General features: G+C 46.2%; 1 protein-coding gene across 4 annotated transcripts in view; it reads left to right on the top strand.

Moving 5' to 3' along the window:
* Positions 1-24,453, top strand: part of LOC135516920 (semaphorin-6A-like) — a 112,587-nt gene that overhangs the window by 54,147 nt on the left and 33,987 nt on the right. For all 4 annotated transcript variants that reach the window (XM_064941110.1, XM_064941185.1, XM_064941054.1 and 1 more), the window contains exons 4-16: positions 4,195-4,255; positions 4,815-4,877; positions 5,363-5,464; positions 11,163-11,253; positions 12,593-12,712; positions 13,083-13,171; positions 14,095-14,312; positions 15,025-15,156; positions 16,376-16,531; positions 17,929-18,102; positions 20,229-20,369; positions 20,523-20,600; positions 22,083-22,141. In XM_064941110.1, the coding sequence (XP_064797182.1) occupies positions 4,195-4,255; positions 4,815-4,877; positions 5,363-5,464; positions 11,163-11,253; positions 12,593-12,712; positions 13,083-13,171; positions 14,095-14,312; positions 15,025-15,156; positions 16,376-16,531; positions 17,929-18,102; positions 20,229-20,369; positions 20,523-20,600; positions 22,083-22,141 (1,484 nt within the window). The remainder of the gene's footprint in view (positions 1-4,194; positions 4,256-4,814; positions 4,878-5,362; positions 5,465-11,162; positions 11,254-12,592; positions 12,713-13,082; positions 13,172-14,094; positions 14,313-15,024; positions 15,157-16,375; positions 16,532-17,928; positions 18,103-20,228; positions 20,370-20,522; positions 20,601-22,082; positions 22,142-24,453) is intronic.

Genomic DNA, 24,453 nt, shown 5'->3' with positions numbered 1-24,453 from the left:
ACAACAATAATGTCATGAATTCTAATGGGAATTAATGTCAACACCCAGTGAGCACAATCCAAACGTCTTTTCAACTTATTTTCAACGTATTTGCAACATCTTGTGCTCATAGGGCAGTCAGGCCCCTTCTGTGCACTGCCCATACTCAGCCTGGCAGGGGTTGTCAGAGGCCTACTCCCTGCTGTATGTTGAGTGTGTTCTTGCAGTGCTGCTGTGTGTGGGTGTGTGTTTGCTCGGCCTGTCCAGGGCCGACTCTGTGATCAGATGTAGAGCAGACACTGAGGCTTAGCCCGTACTTAAGCTCTGTCCTGGTGTCTGCCCGCTGGGATAATCAGCCGACCACTGCCAGCCTGCCAATAGGTAGCAGCCATCGGGTAGTGGGTAGTGGATACCCCCAGGTCACTCCGCATGCAGGGCATTGTCGCCATTCCCTGTCCTCAACTCCGGCTAACCATGGCAACGGCACCCACCCACTGCTTACACCCCTCAATAAGGGTGGGAATGGGAAAGTCTGCCATTAGGAGAGTAGCCCACGTGCACGTGAACACGCCTCCCCTGTCCTCCTGAAAACCCTGTGTCTCTTTGGGCCGCCCCATTGGAGGTCACGTTGGTCTAAATTATTCTAGTCGCCATTAAATCCTGTTAAAGACATCTAAGGACGCGGATTACACTTCCTCTGCCTCTCAAAACCAGGTGGTCATTTTTGTCCACTGCAGTGTTTCGCCTGTACAAAAAAGTCAATGAGACTCGGCCAAAAGGACAGTCAGACAACAGTCAGCGAGGCTCCTCTTCGATCCACTCCTCAGTGTAATGGTGGCCATTTTGCCTCTCTTCCCTCCATTTCACTTGTGTGGAGATGTGAGTGAAACAATATACAATGCCCCCCTACCACTGATGATCTCGTTATGAAGAGGGGGGAATATGGGGATGGTGGTGTCCCATTTCTGAGACGATAGGTGTGGGATGCATACTAATCATGGCCCCTTTCTGCCATCCGAGCGCGAGATTGTTTGACAAAGGGCCACCAGATGGCCCCCACTGGCCCGCAGTTCCCCCAGAAGAAATGGGGTGTTATGAAAACGACATTCCCCAGCACAAAGGCCCACTGTTCTCATGGTTGGATGTCCAAGGGCTCTATTCAGTGTGTATCGCTGAAGCGTTACAGATTGTGTGATGGAAATGTAAAGGTAATTTCTGATTGAACCGACATATGCAGCGTTTACCGTGAATGTAGTCTCCGCTAGCGCGGGAACATTGCCTTTACATTTTAATCACGTTGCAACGCTGAATTTCCGTCATACAGATTGAATAGAGCCCATAGTCTTCCTCTTTCCCCATGACCCACCAAAGCACACTTTCTACGCCCATGTTTAGAGCCGTACCATCCATCCCACTCACATTCTTAACCCGTTGTTTTCAACGTGGATAGAGGTTGTAGCCCAGTGGGTCAGGCCCACAGTACTGAACCACTGGGCACAAACTGGTTGAATCAGCATTTTTTCAAAGTAATTGGACAATGTATTGTGATGTGCAATCTACATGTAAAATACATTTTAAAAAGTAATCCATGTAAACTGTTGTTTTGGGGTGAAATTTCAACCACAGGATTATGCCATCATGGTAACCAAATTTCAACATAGACAAACCTTGTAAAAAATATGTTGAATTTGTACCTTTAAAACAACGTCAGATTTTCAATGTTATATCCACTATCAGAAAATAAAAACTTTAGGCTGGGCAGCACCTCCTACTGGTAAATTGATGTATCTACAGCTACCCTTTGTTTTAACCAAGCCCAGCCCTGCTTAGCTATGATATTTGTAATTGACTATTAGTGTGCTATCTCGTGAGAATGATTGGTGAGAGATTTCCACTTAAAAACTAAATAGATTCACTGTTGTTATCGAAAACATTGCAAGGGTAGGTTTAACAGAGAAAATGAAATGTGACCGTACTTAATCAATCATCAATAACACTATTTAGGCCTATATAGCATTTGCAAAGTCATCAAAAGAAATAGTTTTGAATTCAATCCAGATGTCATCTATAAATAGACAAAACAATAGGCTTAGGGGTTCAAGCTCTGGTTGATTTCAAATGGAATGATATTTAGTGATATTGAATTAGGGTTGGTTGTCAACGCAACCAAATATCAACATTTGAAGGATATTTATCTTCTGCTTAGATAGGTCCATCTGTGCCACTGAGTTGGTCTGGCTTTAATTCCAGTTTGTCTACCAATAAAAACATACTATGTTGGATTCACTTCTCCATCTCAACCAAAAATCAAAGTTAAAGAATAAGACTAAATGAAATCAAACTTTATTTGTACCATTCATATTCAATATAATCTTATCCAGGTCATGTGGTTCTGCTATTAGACGACGCACAGCGATATCACATTAATCTGTTGTTTAAATAAATACAATTTCTGACATTGTATTCCCATTTCAACTTTGCTGTTTTAAATGGTTGAAAGCGCAATGATAGACATTTGGGTGACAACTAAACCGAAATTCAGGCATTGTTTTCCCATTGGAATTTGGTTGTGCTTTGAGATGGTTGAAAACATAGTGATAACTCGTTGGAAATGTAACTAACTTTTTGAGTGGGTGAATATAGGATGTAATCTCATTGATCAACGTCTCAACCAAATATGACCAAATTATCCACGTTGAAATGACATGGTGTGCCCTGTTGGGAGTGTGTTTGCTCTCATCTTGGACTCCATGTTTGTTCATGGCAGTGTGAGGGTTCTCTCTGTGGGGAGTTTCAATGTGTTTTTTAGAAGTTGCAGTGCCACATAGAGTGCAGTGAAGATGAGAGTCGGCCTGCTGTATATTTAAGAGCTCTCCCACATCTGATGGGACAAGTGTGGCTCTCTTTTAGTGGGGAAATGGAGGTAGGCCAGCAGGAAACTAATGGGGACTTGCTCTGACATGAGCCCAGGTGCAGACAGTGTTTGACTGCTGGTGTTGACACAGAGACAGCTCCAGCATTGTCCTGCCAGGATGTCTGCATGACGCATGGCTTGGCTCTGTCTTATCTCAGCTGGAGCTCTTCTGGCTCTGCTGGCACTCTGCTGGAATCACTTCCCAGCTTGCACATCATGTTCTGAGAACCATGTTTCTTCGAGCTTGGTGAGAGCATGGTTGTCCTATGGTTATTTCTTGCGTACAACCTTCCCACAACATTCTGGGAATGGTGCTTTGGAATGTTCTCACCGCATTTAAGGAACTTGACAAAAAAATGTTGTTTTATCTGTATTTCATTACTTCAACAGATTGTTTCCTAAAAGTTCAAACATGGTTACATTATATTTAAATTTTGGTAATGTTCTAGGAAAGTTCAACTGGTTTTGACATTGGGAATGTTCTCTGAGAAAAGGAGATTAGCACCGAGAGAGGGTGGAACTTCTCCAAATGTTACGCTCTCAAGATGAATTATTCAATTTAGGCTGCAGCACTGATAACATAACTTAGGTTTTCTCCTCTAGGAGATGTGCGGAGCCCCAGGAAACCTATATAAATAAGTGGATTCATTTCTGAAATGCTGTTCCTTCAGACTTTATTCAATTTCGTTAATGAGAGATGAAGCTACTGTGCGGGTTGGTAGTTATAATTAAAGCCAGACAGTGGCTGTTGTTTCACACTTTGATTTAAACCACATTTACACAGTCATCTCTAACAAATTAATGCCAAAAGTGGTTACAGCGTTGAGCATGGTCACCTTTCCCTTCTCAAACAAGCGTGCCAGTCTCTCAGAGCCACGGTCAGTCACAGTCTGGCTGAAAGGCAGTTAAACCCTTGAGTTTATGGGTTCCATATGTGAGAAGGAAAGCCTCTTTTCCCACATAGGTCTTGTCTGTGCTTTAATGAGTGTTAGTATAGATTTCCTGTGGCTGAACACTATGCTTAATTGACCTGAACAGCAGAGTAACTTTGCACTCCCTTTCCCAGGAACAAAAAGGTTTTTGTCTGGGCGGCAGAAGCAGCACTCTCAACCATTGTTGACTGTTTCTGTCTGACAGAGCAAATAGTCCCTTTGTATATTGTTATATTCTTCCAGTTTGAACAAAGTTTAGACAAAGACGCCTGCGGTTTCAGATTCGCTGGGGGAGTGTACGGGTGGGAGTGAGGGGGTGGGGTGGTTGAATGGTTGTTGATGAGAGCCTGTCTATCTCCTCTGTTTCAGGGATCACATATACACGGTGGATACAGACACCGCCAACTCCGAGGAGATCTTTTTCAGCAAGGTGAGTGTTCTTTTTGAGGAATGTGTTGCTCTGCACCGTCCTACGGGTGGCTGTCCCGTACGCTGGCATAATCACCTGGCAGGTCATTCTGTCCAGCCCTGCTCCAGCGGCCGTCTGGCGTGAGACACTGCAGCGCCATGACCCCACTAAGCACATTATCCCATCAGGCATCAAACCGCATGCGTCATCTCTGCTCAGAGGGATGGGGCCAAGGGAGAAACCGGAGATTTATGTATATATGTAACCACCCCCAACCCCGCCTCCACCTCCTCCGCAGTATCTGTTTGTTCCACCTAGTATAATCAGAGCGAGTTGGATCAAAGAGACTGAGACAGAGAGATTGATCACTGAGACCCTGTTTAGTCTTTAATCACTGGCCAGGCGCCAAACATGCTGTAGTGTAGTATAGAGGCTGACCTATAGGACAGAGGCAGAGTTGAGCCAATCAAGCGAGCTAAGTGGTGCTACAGGCTCTCTCTCTCTCTCTCTCTCTTGAGGAATGATCGCCAGGGTAACTAATCAGATCTCCATTGATTCCCCATCAATTTCCTCTCCACAGAAACTGACATGGAAGTCCAGACAGGCAGACGTGGACACCTGCCGAATGAAGGGGAAGCACAAGGTAGAGAGACTACTCTTTCCTCCTCCTCACCGTACCACAGGTCATACCACACATAATAATAAACTAAAGCTAGGAGGTTTTCCTGACCACGGGGACCTCACCAAGAAAATGTATGTGCATATTCATATTGATTGAAATATTGTCATCTCTGAATGCCTTGCTGTCTCACATTCTCCGGAATGAATATGTGAAATTAATATTTAAATGTATTTTATTTTATTTTATTTTATAATGGGATGGGAAAAAATCCACCAGTTGTCTTTATTGTATAATTAATGTTATTGTGCGTGTTTTTGTTTTCTGTGCATTCAACATTTTGTTCAAAGAATACACTGTACAGGTAGTAGCATTCCAGGAACATGGACTAGTCCGTCGCCATCATTCCTTCCTCTGAACGTGGCTGTCCATGTGGTTTTTCTCTAGTTCCAGCACAACAATGAATCATTCACAATATGCATTTCCCCCTCCCCTCTTCTCTCCCTAAGGATGAATGTCACAATTTCATCAAGGTCCTCCTACAGCAAAATGATGACTCCTTGTTTGTGTGTGGAACAAATGCTTTCAACCCCTCCTGTCGAACTTACAAGGTACAGCTCACATTGCTCTCTATCCATGCTCTCTATCCATGCCCTCTATCCATGCTCTCTATCCATGCTCTCTATCCATGCTCTCTATCCATGCCCTCTATCCATGCTCTCTATCCATGCTCTCTATCCATGCTCTCTATCCATGCTCTCTATCCATGCTCTCTATCCATGCCCTCTATCCATGCTCTCTATCCATGCTCTCTATCCATGCTCTCTATCCATGCTCTCTATCCATGCTCTCTATCCTTGCTCTCTATCCATGCTCTCTATCCATGCTCTGACATCACCTGCTAAGAATTTGCTACACACACAGTGCTGTATTTCAACCATCTGGGGACGACATAAGGAAGAGGAGGTGTGGAGAGATGGACATTGATGGATTACTTTCAAAAGCGCATGGTCAGATGTGTCCTTTTTTCCAGGTGTAGTTTGACACATTTCATTTAAAATCAGGGAAATCTACACTGACAGATAGTGTAGGCACAGCAGTTCTGTTGAAACATGATCAAGGCAGACGGCCGCCTCGGTTGTCAAGGCATTTTTGGAATAGATTCAAGATATCCAGGCTTTGGCAGAGTTATTAAGCGTCTTTAAACATGAACACCATCTTATTAAGATATCTACTGTCATCCTTAGGAAAGAAAACTCTAGAAGGCTGGCTTTGTTGACATGTTAGGAAATGAATTGACGCCACACTGAACTTGATTTGAAGGTGCTGTTGTGAGACATCAGGGGGTTGTTGTTTATCGCGAGGTATGTTTACTGCCGAACAAGACTCTTTGCTTCATTGACGTTTTGGTTCAGCGAAGCACAAAAAAGGGCTTGTGTTCTCACTCACGTATTCTTTAGAGAATACAGAATTTATGCCCACATTTGGTAGGCATGGTTAGTTTTGAAGTTTCTCTGCTCCCATTTCAGGTGCTTCTCACTGTTATTAGAGTCTGCGGAAAGCTGACATCCTCACTGACATACCATAACACGTAACGAGAGGTGCTGTAAAATGTGTAAATGTTATGGCGAAGAGGTGAAATAAACAGGCTGTTGGCCATTGGCAGGCTCTCCCAAACAACTGATTTCAGGCTTTTGAGGTGCCCGCTGGGTGCATCCAGTCAGCCTGGTTCTGGTCGTGGGGGAGGGGGAGGGAGTATGTGTGCGCATGCATCCACCTTGGCCACAGTTTGCCTTTCCATCTCGCCGGCCTGACAGGCCTGAAAAGAGCTTCTGTTTTTGGGCCAAACTCATCCCACATTAATCAGAGCCATGAGGAGGGGGGAAGATATACAAATGTTACTGTCGACAGCAGCTACACAACCCCCCTCCTCACTCCCTCGCTTCTCTCCTCCCCCCTCCCGAGGGTCCATCTGAAAGCCAGCTCCTCTGTCGGCGCCGACACTTGTGTACCAGGGCCGTTCAGACAGACACCTTGGCAGCCGTGGGCCACTCCCCAGAGCCAAAGCATAGCTCGCTTTGTGTAATAAAGCCTCCCTCCCCAGCTGCCTGATGTACGACTTGTGTCTGTTACATCACCTGTTGCCGGGCGGAGCAGGGGAGGGCTGCTGAGAGGCCCAGTTGATATTGATCAGCCGTGGTGTATAGCCCCCCCCCCCACCTCCTGTATAGCCCCAGCCCCTGCCCCAGCCCCTGCCTCAGCCCCTGCCTCAGCCCCTGCCTCATCCTGACCCACTACCTCACCCCAGCCCCTGCCTCAGCCTCAGCTCCTGCCTCTGCATCAGCTTCGCCTCAGCCTCACCCCCTGCCTCAGCTCCTGCCTCAGCCCTCAGCCCCTACCTCAGCCCCTGCCTCATTCTTACCCCCTGGCTCACCCCTTGCCTCACTCTCACCCCCTGCCTCAGTCTCACCCCCTGCCTCAGCCCCTGCCTCAGCCCCAACCCCTACCCCAGCCTGAGCCTGACAGGTAGCTGAGAGATGGAGCATGGCTGTCACAGTGGGAGAGTCAGTGCACTGAATATGTGCACACTGATTTACCATAGCAGTAATAAACCCTGTATGATAACAACATAGACATGCAATGACAAGGCCCCTTTCCAGTGTGGAAGCAACCAATTAAAATGCATTTGAGGGCCATGCTAGAGATGTGTTTATTTTCTATTTGTATTATTAATTTGCAGACAGGGCCTTAATCCTTGAGTTAATTAATTAATTTACATCCTCAAGGATAGGTCTAGCTTCCCATGTGTTCAATTGTTTATGGAAAAATACAATCATGTTTTCAGGAGCGACAACATAACTGTGTATCCCTTTCGTCTTTGCTGTTGATAGTGGTTTGACCTCATAAATATCTCACGATTGCCTTGGAGTCTCTTCCTTCTGTTCAAATGGCAGGAATAGATCACTGACAGAGAGCCAAGCACACAGCAGACAGAGGTCATTGCCATGGTGAAATTAAACAGACAAGAGTGGGGCCTCCCTCCCCCTCCCCATCCCTCCACCCCCCCCCCCCTCAGTGATAGTGCTTCAACCCCCACAGTGATAGCATAGTGCCTCAACCCCCACAGTGATAGCATAGTGCCTCAACCCCCACAGTGATAGCATAGTGCCTCAACCTCCACAGTGATAGCACAGTAACTCAACCCCCGCAGTCATAGCATAGTGCCTCAACCTCCACAGTGATAGCATAGTGCCTCAACCTCTACAGTGATAGCATAGTAACTCAACCCCCGCAATCATAGCATAGTGCCTCAACATCCACAGTTAGCCTAGTACCTCAACCCCCACAGTGATAGCATACTGCCTCAACAACCACAGTGATAGCATAGTGCCTCAACAACCACAGTGATAGCATAATGCCTCAATCTCCACAGTGATAGGATACCGCCTCAACACCCACAGTGATAGCATAGTGCCTCAACACCCACAGTGATAGCATAATGCCTCAACCTCCACAGTGATAGCATAGTGCATCAACAACCAGTGATAGCATACTGCCTCAACAACCAGTGATAGCATAGTGCCTAAACACCCACAGTGATAGCATAGTGCCTCAACAACCACAGTGATAGCATAATGCCTCAACAACCAGTGATAGCATAGTGCCTCAACACCCACAGTGATAGCATAGTGCCTCAACAACCACAGTGATAGCATAGTGCCTCAACAACCACAGTGATAGCATAGTGCCTCAACACCCACAGTGATAGCATAATGCCTAAACCTCCACAGTGATAGGATAATGCCTCAACCTCCACAGTGATAGCATAGTGCCTCAACACCCACAGTGATAGCATAATGCCTCAACCCCCACAGTGATAGCATACTGCCTCAACAACCAGTGATTGCATAGTGCCTAAACATCCACAATGAAAGCATAGTGCCTCAACACCCACAATGATAGCATAGTACCTCAACCCCCACAGTGATAGCATACTGCCTCAACAACCAGTGATAGCATAGTGCCTAAACATCCACAATGATAGCATAGTGCCTCAACAACCACAGTGATAGCATAATGCCTCAACCTCCACAGTGATAGCATAGTGCCTCAACAACCAGTGATAGCATACTGCCTCAACAACCAGTGATAGCATAGTGCCTAAACACCCACAATGATAGCATAGTGCCTCAACACCCACAGTGATAGCACACTGCCTCAACAACCACAGTGATAGCATAATGCCTCAACCTCCAGTGATAGCATAGTGCCTCTACCCCCACAGTGATAGCATAGTGCCTCAACAACCACAGTGATAGCATAGTGCCTCAACCCCTAGAGTCATAACATAGTGCCTCAATCCCCACAGTGATAGCATAGTGCCTCAACCCCCACAGTGATAGCATAGTGCCTCAACCCCCACAGTGATAGCATAGTGTCTCAACCTCCACAGTGATAGCATAGTGCCTCAACCCCCACAGTGATAGCATCGTGCCTCAACCTCCACAGTGATAGCATAGTGCCTCAACCCCCACAGTGATAGCATCGTGCCTCAACCTTGCCTCAATCCCCACAATGATAGTATGGTGCCTCAACCCCCACAGTCATAGCATAGTACCTCAACCCCCACAGTGATAGCATAGTGCCTCAACAACCACAGGGATAGCATAGTGCCTCAACCCCCACATTGATAGCATAGTACCTCAACCCCCACATTGATAGCATAGTGCCTCAACAACCACTGTGATAGCATAGTACCTCAACCCCCACATTGATAGCATACTGCCTCAACTCCCACTGTGATAGCATAGTGCCTCAACAACCACTGTGATAGCAATGGTGCCTCAACTCCCACAGTCAAAGCATACTGCCTCAACTCCCACAGTGATAGCATCGTGCCTCCACCTTGCTTCAACCCCCACAGTGATAGCATAGTACCTCAACCCCCACAGTGATAGCATAGTGCCTCAACTCCCACAGTGATAGTATCGTGCCTCCACCTTGCTTCAACCCCCACAGTGATAGCATAGTACCTCAACCCCCACAGTGATAGCATAGTGCCTCAACCCCCACAGTGATAGCATAGTGCCTCAACAACCACTGTGATAGTATAGTGCCTCAACAACCACAGTGAAACAGTTGAAATTAGTGCCCTCAGACTAGTGACGTCATATCAGTAATACAATAACTTTCCCTGTCTCGAAAATGTGTATCTTTTAAAGGGGACTCTGTTTATACAATTATTCATATCTTGATAGCTGAGAGAAAAAGCAAATGCTGGTGTTAGTTGTCGTAATGTAAGGTCAAAAGTAATTTTTACTGCCAAATCAGCTTCAACTATTTCTCTGGCAGCGCTCTCAGCACTCAGTGAGAGAGTGTGACCGTTTCAGTGGGCAGATGGTAGGTGTTTCCACAGAGACAGGAATAGCCTCTTTAGAGACCCAAAAGGGCGGTGTAAGCGCATCACCTTTCTTAGAAAACTGCAGTCTTTGTGAGAGAGAAAACGCCTCTATGTAACTCTGTTAGCGTACAGTGATCTTGACCTCAGCCCAGTGTCCTTGACCTCAGCCCAGTGACCTTGACCTCATCCCAGTGACCTTGACCTCAGCCCAGTGACCTTGACCTCGGCTCAGTGACCTTGACCTCAGCACAGTGATCTTGACCTCAGCCCAGTGACCTTGACCTCAGCCCAGTGACCTTGACCTCAGCCCAGTGATCTTGACCTCAGCCTGTGCTTCGAATGAAAGACTCTAGTCTTGCCCACTGGGGATGACACGGCACCCATGGGGGAAGTAACTGACCTTTCACCTGGATATGATCCTCAGCCACTACCACCCCACTGTGGGGTGGGGATGGGATGGGGTGGGGTGGGATGGGGTTGGGATGGTATGGTATGGTATGGGGTGGGGTGGGGTTGGGGTGGGGTTGGGGTTGGGTGGGTGGGGTGGGGATGGGATTGGGTGGGGTTGGGATGGGGGGGTGGGGTGGGGTGGGGTGGGGTGGGGTGGGGTGGGTTGGGATGGGGTGGGATGGGTTGGGGTTGGGGTGGGGTTGGGATGGTGTGGGGTTGGGGTGGGGTGGGGTTGGGCTTGGGGTGGGGTTGGGATGGGGTGGGGTTGGGGTGGGGTTGGGATGGGGGTGGGGTTAGGAAGGGGTTGGGATGGGGTGGGGTTGGGGTGGGGTTGGGGTGGGGTTGGGGTGGGGTTAGGAAGGGGTGGGGTTGGGGTGGGGTTGGGGTGGGGTTAGGAAGGGGTGACTGCTATCTTTTGGGTGGATTTTCCTCTGAACCTTTTTCTCTCTCCACTGTAGATGGACACCATGGATGCTGTAGGAGAGGACATCAGTGGGATGGCGCGGTGCCCATATGATGCCAAGCACTCCAACGTTGCCCTGTTTGCTGGTGAGAGACCTTAACTAATGTGTTACTGAAATGTGGATGTGGTCTGGGAAAATATAGGTTACCCTTTTTAGTCTAAAGAAGTAACCTAAAGAAACTTGCATTACCACATCAACATGAGTGAACGGTATGCATTACTTTTAGTGTTTAATGTACAGTGTCTATTTTATGTACAGCAGTACTGTGTGTCTAAGACAATATCCCCCCTCTGGCAATTATTTTTTTTTTTACCTTTATTTAACCAGGCAAGTCAGTTAAGAACAAATTCTTATTTTCAATGACGGCCTAGGAACAGTGGGTTAACTGCCGGTTCAGGGGCAGAACGACAGATTTTGTACCTTGTCAGCTCGGGGATTTGAACTTGCAACCTTTCGGTTACTAGTCCAATGCTCTAACCACTAGGCTACACTGCCGCCCCATATAACCATATTAGACCAAGCACATTAAACTAGTTGTATGAATGATATGTCAAGATCATTTTAAATTCCACTGTATCTCTCAGTAATCATGTCATTATACAAGGCATATCAAAGATGAGCCTTTTCCTTTAGTCATAGTCATTAAACATTAGCTGGATAGGACAGTCTTTCTCTTTTTGAGCGTAAGGTTGCATTAGGAACACTAGGGTGCATTTAATACTCTGTGGCCTATTTTAGTATCAATACACTAGCAGTAGGTCAGGAATAAGGAGCAGTCTGTCACATGCTGTTGAACAAATTGTTGAACTCTGGGCCAATTTGTTCTGTGTTTCTGGGAGGAATCTGCTGCTTGGCAGATGTAAGTTTGTGGGCAGCTTGGAAACACATGAAGCTATTGTGGTTTTACACCACCCCCCCCCCAAAAAATGGAATATTCTCCCGAATCTGGGGATTAAAAATCAATAGAAAAGACGAAACCCCGAATGAGTCAGCTTTCAGTTCGTGGGTTACAGCTCCTCCAGCCGAGGAGCTGTTATAGTGATTCACTCTTACTGATATTCAGTGTGAACTGATTTATGGGATGTGAGTTTCTCTGTGTAAAGCCAACGCAGAGTAAATGCCTTTAGATGACTCGTTAATTTGTAGCAGCGGAATTGGAATGGGGAATCTCTGAGTAATCAAGAGGATTCTATGCTATCCTTTCAATGATGTAGTTAAAGTTTCCAATGCAGCCATCCAATTGAAGCTGAGGGGCTGAGGTCATTCTCATTGCGGATACTGTTTGCATTGCGCAGCGTGTGTGTGTGTGTTAAACGAGGATAGTTTTTGTGCGTAGCCATTCCTCTTGTCGTGTTTGTGTTTGTTCTGCCCATGACTAATACAGTGGCTGACTTATCCCTTATCCCTCTCTCTTCTCCCTCCAGATGGAAAGCTCTACTCCGCAACAGTAACAGATTTCCTAGCGATCGATGCAGTCATTTATCGTAGCCTTGGCGACAGCCCAACGTTGCGCACTGTCAAACACGACTCCAAGTGTCTCAAAGGTGAGGAGAGTCATTGGATACAAAGGCATGATGGTTGAAAGACGTGGAGACACAGACTCATCACAATGAGTGACGGGTTGGAGAACAAATCAGAGTTGATGCTGTCACTCTCATAACCAGTCCCATAGCAGTTATGTACTAAGTGGCTTCCTCTAAGAATGACAACATGACCAGGTTGTCAAAGCTGAATGAATAGATCCCTCATCCCCCCACATGTAAATAGCCCCTTAATAGAGATGATGGATTGAGCTACTCCCAGTGCCGTGCTTGGGCTGGGCCTCACTGTATACTGTGATTGATTCTTCAGGTATTGGATGTAAAATGGGTGTTGATCTGTTTTGTGATGATATGTCTGCCTTTTGTTTTTCAGAGCCGTATTTCGTACAGGCAGTTAACTACGGTGAATTCATCTACTTCTTCTATCGCGAAATTGGCATGGAGTACAACACAATGGGAAAGGTAAGCTGACTGAGGCTGAGGGCTACATCCTCCTGAACAGGAGAGACAGGATGTGCTTTGTGAAGTAAACAGGAAGTGGGTGTATCAAGTATCTGTAAAGGCGGTCAGTATGGCTAAAATGGTGAAACCTTTTCGATATAGAAAAACATTTGCAGGATGTAGGCCTAAAAATAGTTGAAAATGCATGTCAGTGATGCCTGGAAAGCCATTTTGACGTCTAAATATATTATCTGACTCGCACTGCGTGCTACTGGTTAACCTGTTGCTTACTCTGGCTGTTTCCTCAAATGATTTTGAAGTTTTTCTCCAAAATGAGACAGATAGGAATGGGAGGAAAGGACAATGAGCTGATTCTTCAGTCAAGGTTTTAGACCAAAGGGATATGAGACATTTTTGATTCATCCTTTCATTTCAGTTTGCATGGAGAAGGTTTATATGTCTCCCATAAGGAAAATACGACATGGAAATGAATTACATAAGCATTCTATTATTTTGAATAATCGTGGGAGCCGGGGAAAAAATATTTACAAAGTGAAATTCTCTGGTTATTTTGAAAGGAATATCACTATATAAGAAAGAATGCAGAGTGGTGTGACGTATGGTTTGGTGGATGATGTGGGGTAGAGGAATGGTGCTCCCTGATTGATTGATTTGACAATCTGAAACATAATAAGTTCCACAGTCATTAATAATGTGAGCTGTTGTATATTTATGCATGGTGAATATTTTTAAGACCATGGCTCTGGTCTGCGAGACTTGCTTAGTTACAGAGACCTAATAATAATAAGCTTTACCTTCTGTGAGTGTGCTGGTTGGCGCATAAGGAAACCAGCCAGACAACAGGTGTGTTTCTGGAAACACCCGCTGAGTGTGTGTGTGTGTGTGTGTGTGTGTGTGTGTGTGTGTGTGTACGTGTTGTCCAGGTGGTGTTCCCCCGGGTGGCCAGGGTGTGTAAGAATGACAAGGGCGGCTCCCAGAGAGTTCTGGAGAAACAGTGGACTTCCTTCCTGAAGACCCGTCTCAACTGCTCCATCCCGGGAGACTCCCACTTCTATTTCAACATCCTGCAGGCCGTCACCGACGTCATCCACATCAATGGTCGCGATGTCGTCATGGCAACCTTCTCCACACCTCACAACAGGTATGATTGTCCGGCGGCCACACAGAAGGAAATCAATTTCCCAGGGTACCGCAGCGCGTAATTCACTGTCACAATAGTTTTGGCACTTATGTCAGGTGCATAATGTTATTCCTGCATAATGCATATTGAGAATGGAGAATCATTTAAGCAGAGAGTTTTTACCTAAATATAAATTATAAAGGACCTGTAGTACTGCTACATATTGTAAATCCCATTTTATGGCGTTTCTTAGGCAATAAGACAATTGCTTGTGACAATGCAATTGAGCATGGTTAATGGGCATTAAAAGTCAATGAAGCGGCTTGGGATTCCTATAAGCGAATTTGATCCGGGCTTGAATTGCAGTTAGTGAGTGAAATGAGAGGGAACACATTTTGACTGGAGGTAGTATTCTGAATTTATTAGCTATTAATTTAACCAAGTGCTTTGGCAGCATGGCGTGCCTCTCGCTCTGAACATAGCCAACGCTGGCTGATTACTGAGATTTACAGTCTGGGCCACAAGGTTAGCAGAATAACAGCTCTGTAACCGCCACAATCCTGCCCTTGTACATGATGTCTCCCAATGCCAAGGCAGCTGAAATGCCCCTTTCGAAACGTCCAGGAAATAGACAAGTGATTCAGAGCTATGCTATGCGCAGTTTGCACACAGTGGAATCATATCAATTGGACTGAGAAAAGTTCTTTTTTGTGGGGGGTTGATGTTTCTACAGCATCCCTGGGTCGGCCGTCTGCGCCTATGACATGGCTGATGTGGCCAATGCCTTCACAGGACGTTTTAAAGAGCAGAAGTCCCCGGATTCCACCTGGACACCTGTTCCTGAGGAGAAGGTTCCAAAACCAAGGTATGCACACACACACACACACACACACACACACACACACACACACACACACACACACACACACACACACACACACACACACACACACACACACACACACACACACACACACACACACACACACACACACACACACACACACACACACACACACACACACACACACACACACACACACACACACACACACACACACACACACACACACACACACACACACACACACACACACACACACACACACACACACACACACACACAGGCAGCATGAAAGAAGTTCGATATCAGCAAATGAAGCATGAGATCATTTTCCAGATGGCTGCCTACTTCTACAAATGCACCAGTCTGATCAATCTCCATCTCTGTGTTCCTAATTACCCGGCAAAGAGCAGCTCCTTTTCTCTTGTGAAACGTACGTTTATAAACCGAGATCTGTGGAGGGGGATGGTACTGTAATTGGTGTCTCTCCCCATATGGCTGGCAATAATGTGGAGCGCAACATGATACCACCCCTGGTGATTAGCATAACATTATGTGTTTGTGTGAAACAAGGTCAGGTGTTAATGTGATCTGAAATCTACGTCTCGTTTATTCAATTTATTTTCTGTTGACGTTATCAGCAGAAAAACAGAAGGGAGTTTTCACAACGTTTCCCAGGTTTCTATCCCCCACCCTCTTCTGCAGCAGTAGACATGCAAGGTTTTTTATTTGATAGGGTAGCCAGGTAGGCAAGTTGAGAACAAGTTCTCATTTACAAGTGCGACCTGGCCAAGATAAAGCAAAGCAGTTCGACACATATAACGACACAGAGTTACACATGGAGTAAAACAAACATACAGTCAATAATACAGTAGAGACAAGTCTATATGTGTCTTTGTCTCTGATCTGTCTCTGTTGCTTTTCATGTACTGTAGACCTTATTACATTGTGCAGTGTCTTTCATGGAAAAGAATTGAATCAGGGCTGGTTTCCATGCCAGGCCACAGAATCCACCCAAGTTATCCATCAAGAAAAGAAAAGTACCGCTCCACCGTAATAGTGCAGCAAAACCTTTTCAATAAAGCTTTCAAGAGGTGAGATGTCTTCGAACGGATCTCCTATCAAAAGCAGCTTCACTTTTACAGGGCCTTCTCCTCTGCTACTCTGTCCTTGTAAAGAGATCAAATGGCTGCTCTCTGACTCCCACTGTTTGATTCCCTGATACTTTCATCCACTTCAGGCCCGGGTGTTGTGCTGGCACGCCGTCCTTAGAGAAGTACAAGGTGTCCAACGAGTTCCCTGACGACACCCTGAACTTCATCAAGCAGCACCCTCTCATGGATGAAGCTGTGCCCTCTATCACTAACAGGCCCTGGTTTCTCAAGACCATGGTGCGGTGAGTATAGCCTCAATAGCTACGATGCTACTCTAGTTAGCGCGCTAGCTAGGTCTGGGTTATAGGTGGTGTTAGTCAAGGTTATACGTGCATTATGCATGACTATATTTGTAATTACCAGTGGTATCATTATATACATAAATCTTAGTTACTATTTTTTTACAAATGTCATGGCACATAGCAAAGTGTTACGTTACATGTTGTTAAAAGGATTATATACATCAAAAGCTGGTACTTTTACAAGGCCATATGGTGGAAGGTGGTTTTATTATCTATGTCACAGCCTCTGTGTGTAGTACGACTCTAACACAGGAAGTCAGCCGCAAACTGAATCTGTAATAGGACCCTATCTCATATATACCCCAAAGGGACATTATAGAATTTGAGCTTTTTTTTACAAATTGGACTATCAAAATCCTATCAACTATGAAAACCTATTCCATTATATGTTCTAGTGGCTCGCCAGGCAAAATCTGTATGGAGGTTGACTGGATTCAAGGATATCCCTCTTGAGATTTCCTATTATTCTGGATACTGTCCTTGAGGTTGTTGTTATTCTTAATGGGACAGAATCATCGACATACTGTAATGCTTGAGATTACTGTTATTGTTGATGGCACAAAACCATGGGCTTAGTGAATACAGACATTCAATGTCATTTCAAACCGGACAGTCTGAGTGGGAGAGAAGAAGGCCTTATCTGACTGATTTGATTGTGATGTGAGCATTTACTCAGATAATGTAAACGATTAAGTCGGTGCTTTCATTCCAGCGAAGGCATACACATGCTTTATATCTCATGACCTTGTGTGAAGAGATCTAGTCTTTCAATGGCAGAATGGAAAAGGATGTGTGGTCCACTAAATTGCTGAAAAATACATTTGTAATATATTTGTCTTTAATCCTTTCCATCTCACTGAATTAATAGCCATGCAAATGTATTTGCATATGGATCTGCAGATTATACATGGTTTTGATAACTGTAGGAGCTCCATGGTACAAATCTAATTGGAGATACTTAAGCAATAAGGCCCGAGGGGGGGGTGTGGTATATGGCCAATATACCACAGCTAAGGGCTGTTCTTAAGCACAACGCAATGCGGAGTTACTGGATACAGCCCTTAGCCATGGTATATTGGCCATATACCACACACCCCGAGAAGCGTTGTTGCTATTATAAACTGGTTACCAACGTAATTAGAGTAGTACAAATAATTGTTTTGTCATACCTATAGTATACGGTATGATATACCATGGCTGTCAGCCAATCAGCATTCAGGGCTCGAACCACCCAGGTTATAATACTATATAACACACAGTGGAGTTCCGTCTTAAAATTAAGAAATTAGGTATAAATCCATAAACGTTTTCTTCCCGGTGTTCCATATCTGTTCTAGATACCGGCTGACCCGGATCGCTGTAGACAGTGCAGCGGGACCCTATCGGAATCACACCGTCGTTTTTCTGGGATCAGAGAAGGGGATCATTCTTAAATTCCTGGCCAAGATGAACAGTGGTTTCCTGAATGACAGTCTCTTCCTTGAGGAGCTCAACGTGTATAACCCAGAGAAGTATGTATTCCATAAGCTAGACACCACTACACCAGCACCAGCACTCGAGCACCACTACACAAGCACCGCTATCCCATCACCACTACACCAGCACCACTAACCCATCACCACTACACCAGCACCACTAACCCATCACCACTACACCAGCACCACTACACCAGCACCACCACTAACCATCACCACTACACCAGCACCGCTATCCCAGCACCACTACACCAGCACCGCTATCCCAGCACCACTATCCCAGCACCGCTATCCCAGCACCACTACACCAGCACCACTAACCCATCACCACTACACCAGCCCCACCCAGCACCTGCACCACTAACCCATCACCACTACACCAGCCCCACCCTACCAGCACCACTAACCCATCACCACTACACCAGCACCCAGCACCGCTACCAGCACCACTAACCCATCACCACTACACCAGCCCCACCCTACCAGCACCACTAACCCATCACCACTACACCAGCCCCACCCTACCAACCACTAACCCATCACCACTACACCAGCCCCACCCTATCCAGCACCACTAACCCATCACCACTACACCAGCCCCACCCTACCTGCACCACTAACCCATCACCACTACACCAGCCCCACCCTACCAGCACCACTAACCCATCACCACTACACCAGCCCCACCCTACCAGCACCACTAACCCATCACCACTACACCAGCCCCACCCTACCAGCACCACTAACCCATCACCACTACACCAGCCCCACCCATCACCACTACCAGCACCACTAACCCATCACCACTACACCAGCACCACTAACCCATCACCACTACACCAGCACCACTAACCCATCACCACTACACCAGCCCCACCCTACCAGCACCACTAACCCATCACCACTACACCAGCACCACTATCCCAGCACCACTAACCCATCACCACTACACCAGCCCCACCCTACCTGCACCACTAACCCATCACCACTACACCAGCCCCACCCTACCAGCACCACTAACCCATCACCACTACACCAGCACCACTAACCCATCACCACTACACCAGCACCACTAACCCATCACCACTACACCAGCCCCACCCTACCTGCACCACTAACTCATCACCACTACACCAGCCCCACGCTACCAGCACCACTAACCTATCACCACTACACCAGCCCCACCTACCAGCACCACTAACCTATCACCACTACACCAGCCCCACCCTACCAGCACCACTAACCCATCACCACTACACCAGCCCCACCCTACCAGCACCAATAACCCAGCACCACTATCCTTGCAACACTATCCCAGCACCACTAACACAGCAGCACTATCCCAGCACCACTACACCAGCCTACCAGATGGCTACTCTATCATTTAAAGAGTTTCATCAAGTTACACTCTGCACTGACCACAGCTACTAAATTAAAGAGGCCGGTCCCGGATCTTCAGTAACAGGGGCTCAGACCACACAACTCTACTCTTACAAATGCAGGACGATCAAAGGAAACGGAGAGGGACTGCTAGTCATTCAATCCAGCCTGAGATCTCTTCCTAATACATTATAAAGGGGCCTTTGGAATATTTGGAAAGGAAGTAAATGAGGGGAAAATGTGCCTGGGCCTTGCCAAAGCAAATAGATGAGAGGCTTGATGATAGTGTAGAGTCAATGAGAAGGGGATGAGAGGCAGGGCTTTCAAGGTGACAGGCGTTTGTGTTTGTTATCCAACGACGTAGCGTCATGTGACATGGGTGTGTGTGGGGTGAACAACAAGCCCCCCCCCCTTTTCTTCCTGGCATGGGCAGAGCAGTCTCTGGCCCTCAGCCATCTGGCCAGAGCGGATAGCGTAGGTGACTTTGCTGGGTGGGATCAGGATCTGGGTTTGGCCACCGCGCATTACATAGTGTAGATGGACTGTAAGCCCTAATTGAGGGCTGTAATGCCTGGGCTGAAGATAAATCCCTCCTCTAGGGTAGATGGATGCTCTGCACGGTGGGATTAGCATGGACTCTCTCTTATGCCCTGCAGACAAAGATGCTATGGTGGGGCTTTGAGCGCCTATCAACAGAGAGAGACTGGTGGCTTTTTGAAATGTTCAGTTAGTGCTGACAACTTCTTCTGTCTGTCTGTCTCTCTGCCCTGCCCTCAATCCAGGTGCAGCATCGACGGTGTGGACGACAAGCGGATCGTCAGCATGCAGATGGACAGCCAGGGACACTCTCTGTTTGTGGCCTTTTCCTCCTGTGTGGTCAAGGTGCCGCTTTCTCGCTGCGAGAAACATGACAAATGCAAAAAGTAGGTTTATAAATGAAACCCTCCATCCATCCATTCTCTTCGAGCCAGGACTTTATTTGTGCGTTTGTAATGTCCTAACCAATCAGTCTTCAGGAAAATAAAAGGCTATGAAGATACACTTTGTGATGAGAGTGCTGTGTGCGTTTCCTCCAGATCATGTATTGCCTCGAGGGATCCCTACTGTGGCTGGGTGTCCGAGGGAGCGTGCAGGCAGGTGGTGCTCGACCCAAAGTAAGTTACTGCCCACTCCACTATCATGCTATTTATTTCACGGTAATCATAACATCATTTGTGCCGTATGATGACTGGTGTCCTCAGTGACGTCAATCTAGCTACTGTTTACATTTTTAGTTTCTATGATTAGTCACATTTTTGTGGTGCTCTGTATTTTCTTCCAACTGAAAGAGCCATTGAAAAGTCTGATGGAAGGAAAGGGATATTTGCCCTGGGGCTGGGGCTTGGGAGGAGGGGGACTTGGCAGTCACCGTCATTTGTGGCTATATTTATGAAGCAGAACTAGATGTGTTTTGAAAGAAAAAAAAACAGCATATGGAGTTTCGGTGGGTGAATCCCATTTAAGAGATGAAGTCATAATAAAAGGAACAGCTTTTGATGTTAAATTAATTTGATCCCAGCCAAATGATTGGTCTCGCATGCTACAGTACTATATCCTATTATAATTTCTAAAGCCCTGGCCTCTCGGCTGTTCTGATTGAGTTTCCACTTTGGAAATTGAGTAGACAGAGGCATTAGGAGGTTAGATGACCTCAGTTTTACTGTACAATATTTCTAAGTGAGTGAGGATAAGAGCGCTATGATCTGTAGGTTCTGTGGCGAGCGATTGAAAGCATTTGGCCGGACGTGTCTCAGTGTTTAAAGGCCCAATGCAGCCATTTGTATCTCAATATCAAATCATTTTTTAACAATTAAGTACCTGTTTAAAATAAACAAATATTGCTTCCTAGCAAAGAGCAATTTCTCAAGCAAGAATTTAGCTAGGATTGTCTGGGAGTGGTCTGATTGGGGAAGGGAAAACGGGCCCTATAGAGTCTCTCTCTCTCTGTCTCTCTCTCTGACTCTCTCTCTCTCTCTCTCTCTCTCTCTCTCTCTCTCTCTGTCTCTCTCTCTGACTCTCTCTCTCTCCTCTGTCTCTCTCTCTCCTCTGACCAATATGCTGTGGGTCTGCTGTATATTACCAGGTGACATCTTGCACCACCCTCGAAGGCTAGATAAGTCAACATCATATTAAAAACTACATAGCATGTGTGTTTCCTCTTACTGCATTTCAGCAAAAATGGTTTCATCAATACTCTACTTCTGATTTGAAGCCTGGTTTACCAGGCTGTGTAGAGCATGATCCATGCTCTGATTGTAAGCAGTGGTCCAGGAATCAGAGGCTGTCATCCTTGACTGTAATCTCCCAGACAGTTGGCCGCTCTGTTTCACTGCATGGTTGGTGGTCCTTCAGGAAAGTTGGGTGTGGGCTGCTGGGAGAAAATAGTGTCCACCTTCCTTCCGCTTCATTGGCCTGGTCCCTGGCCCTGATGCGTGTGATTGGACCGTGGACCCATATCGATAGTGAAGGCAGACAGTAGGGTTGTCCTCCTGGCTGGTCCTGTGGTGTCTGATCTGTCCAGGCCTATTGTGAGTTCTGATCTGTCCAGGCCTGTGTGAGTCCAGTCGTTCACTATGATGTCTCTGTTCATTATGCAGATCGGCCTTCGAGCAGGACGTGGAACATGGCAACACAGATGGACTGGGAGACTGCCAAAGTAAGCAGGCCTCTTCCCTCTGTTGATCTGGGCTCAATGTGCCTCTGTCCTGCAGGACAGGGACGTATATATCTCACCCCACCATACACAACAGCACACACAAACATTGTACACACACACGCACATACTCACGCACACACACACAGCCCATACTCCCCTAAAGAGTCCACAGCCACTCTGTATAGACTAGAGTACATAGCTCTGTGTTGCTTTGTGGTTAATACCGATTAGGGGAATACCAATGAATCAGAAGAAAACAAGAATGGAAAGCCTGTTCACATTCATTTAGAGAAACACAATAGACCAGAATAGACTGTTCACATTCCTTTAGAGAAGCACCGTAGACCAGAATAGACTGTTCACATTCCTTTAGAGAAGCACAGTAGACCAGAATAGACTGTTCACATTCCTTTAGAGAAGCACCGTAGACCAGAATAGACTGTTCACATTCCTTTAGAGAAGCACCGTAGACCAGAATAGACTGTTCACATTCCTTTAGAGAAGCACCGTAGACCAGAATAGACTGTTCACATTCCTTTAGAGAAGCACCGTAGACCAGAATAGACTGTTCACATTCCTTTAGAAGAAGCACCAGAATAGACTGTTCACATTCCTTTAGAGAAGCACCATAGACCAGAATAGACTGTTCACATTCCTTTAGAGAAGCACCGTAGACCAGAATAGACTGTTCACATTCCTTTAGAGAAGCACCGTAGACCAGAATAGACTGTTCACATTCCTTTAGAGAAGCACCGTAGACCAGAATAGACTGTTCACATTCCTTTAGAGAAGCACCATAGACCAGAATAGACTGTTCACATTCCTTTAGAGAAGCACCGTAGACCAGAATAGACTGTTCACATTCCTTTAGAGAAGCACCGTAGACCAGAATAGACTGTTCACATTCCTTTAGAGAAGCACCGTAGACCAGAATAGACTGTTCACATTCCTTTAGAGAAGCACCGTAGACCAGAATAGACTGTTCACATTCCTTTAGAGAAGCACCGTAGACCAGAATAGATGAGAATGTCCTTTAAAGAAGAACCGTAGAATAGATGAGAATGTCGATAAATATTGAACAGGCAGTCGATTCTCAATTACTTTAGGCCTTTTCACATTGCATTGTTCTTAGCCCTGGACTATCTTGCTTATAGCCTAGCATTTGATTTCCAACAGTGATGGTTTGTATAAACCTTGCTGTCTGCCTGTCTAACCTCAGAAACAAAGTTACACTTTTGAAATTCGATCTCGCCCCGGTACAGAGAATGCTGCGTATGAACGAGACATCAACTTTTCTGATCCAGGCGAAATCATGCAACAGTATTATTATCATGGATATATCCAATTAATAATCAATAGAAAAGCTATGAAAACACAGCCGTGCTAAAAACGTTTTGTAATTAACTCGAGTGTACAGTTGCTCTTCTACAACGGGTTAGCTAGCCAACTGAGGCTAACACAGTCACAACAAACCGCGCAACTAGAATAACAGAAAAGTAGCGCATTTGCGTTGGTTTTACCTGTTTTTCTATTTACCTTACTTTGTAAAAAATAATATTATTCATGATTTTGACTGGCTGAGAAAAGATGTCCTGACATGTTAATTCTTAATAGGACAGTGGAGATGTTGAGACAGACAGAAACGTATGTACAAACCCCCGTTGTTGCAAACCAAATGTTAGGCTAGAAGCAAGGGGAAACAATGTCTACAGGCTTTTTACAGTGGAGATCAAGTTCATGAATTGGCTGTCTGGGGCCTCCAGAGTGGAGCAGCAGTCTAAGGCATTGCATCGCAGTGCTCGAGGCTTCACTACAGCCCCGGGTTTGATCCCAGGCTGTGCCACAGCCAGCCGTGACCAGGAGACCCATGAGACCCATGATTTCCTTGTCCCATCGCGCTCTAGAGACTCCTTGTGGTGGGCCGGGCACCTGCAAGCTGACTTCGGTTGCCAACTGGACGGTGTTTCCGTCGACACATTGGTGCGGCTGGTTTAAGCGAGCAGTGTCTCAAGAAGCAATGCAACTTGGCAGGGCCGTGTTTCGGAGGACGCATGGCTCTCGACCTTCGCCTCTCCCGAGTCCGTAGGAGAGTTCCAGCGATGGAACAAGACCGTAACTTCCAATTGGATATCACGGAAAAGGGGTAAAAATGGTCTGGCTGGGCTGATGGGACACTGGATTAGTAGGGATTTCTCAGATGGAACAGAAAACAAGATGCCCATTTTTGCTTCAAAGGCTTACCTGTGCAAAACATCGTTTTTTTTGTATTGCTTAGAACACGTCTCAACCAATCATAATGCTTGTTTTAACCA

The sequence above is a fragment of the Oncorhynchus masou genome, chromosome 1, assembly GCF_036934945.1.
Source record: "Oncorhynchus masou masou isolate Uvic2021 chromosome 1, UVic_Omas_1.1, whole genome shotgun sequence".
Taxonomy (NCBI): Eukaryota; Metazoa; Chordata; class Actinopteri; order Salmoniformes; family Salmonidae; genus Oncorhynchus; species Oncorhynchus masou.
This window is presented reverse-complemented; position numbering and strand designations above follow the sequence as displayed.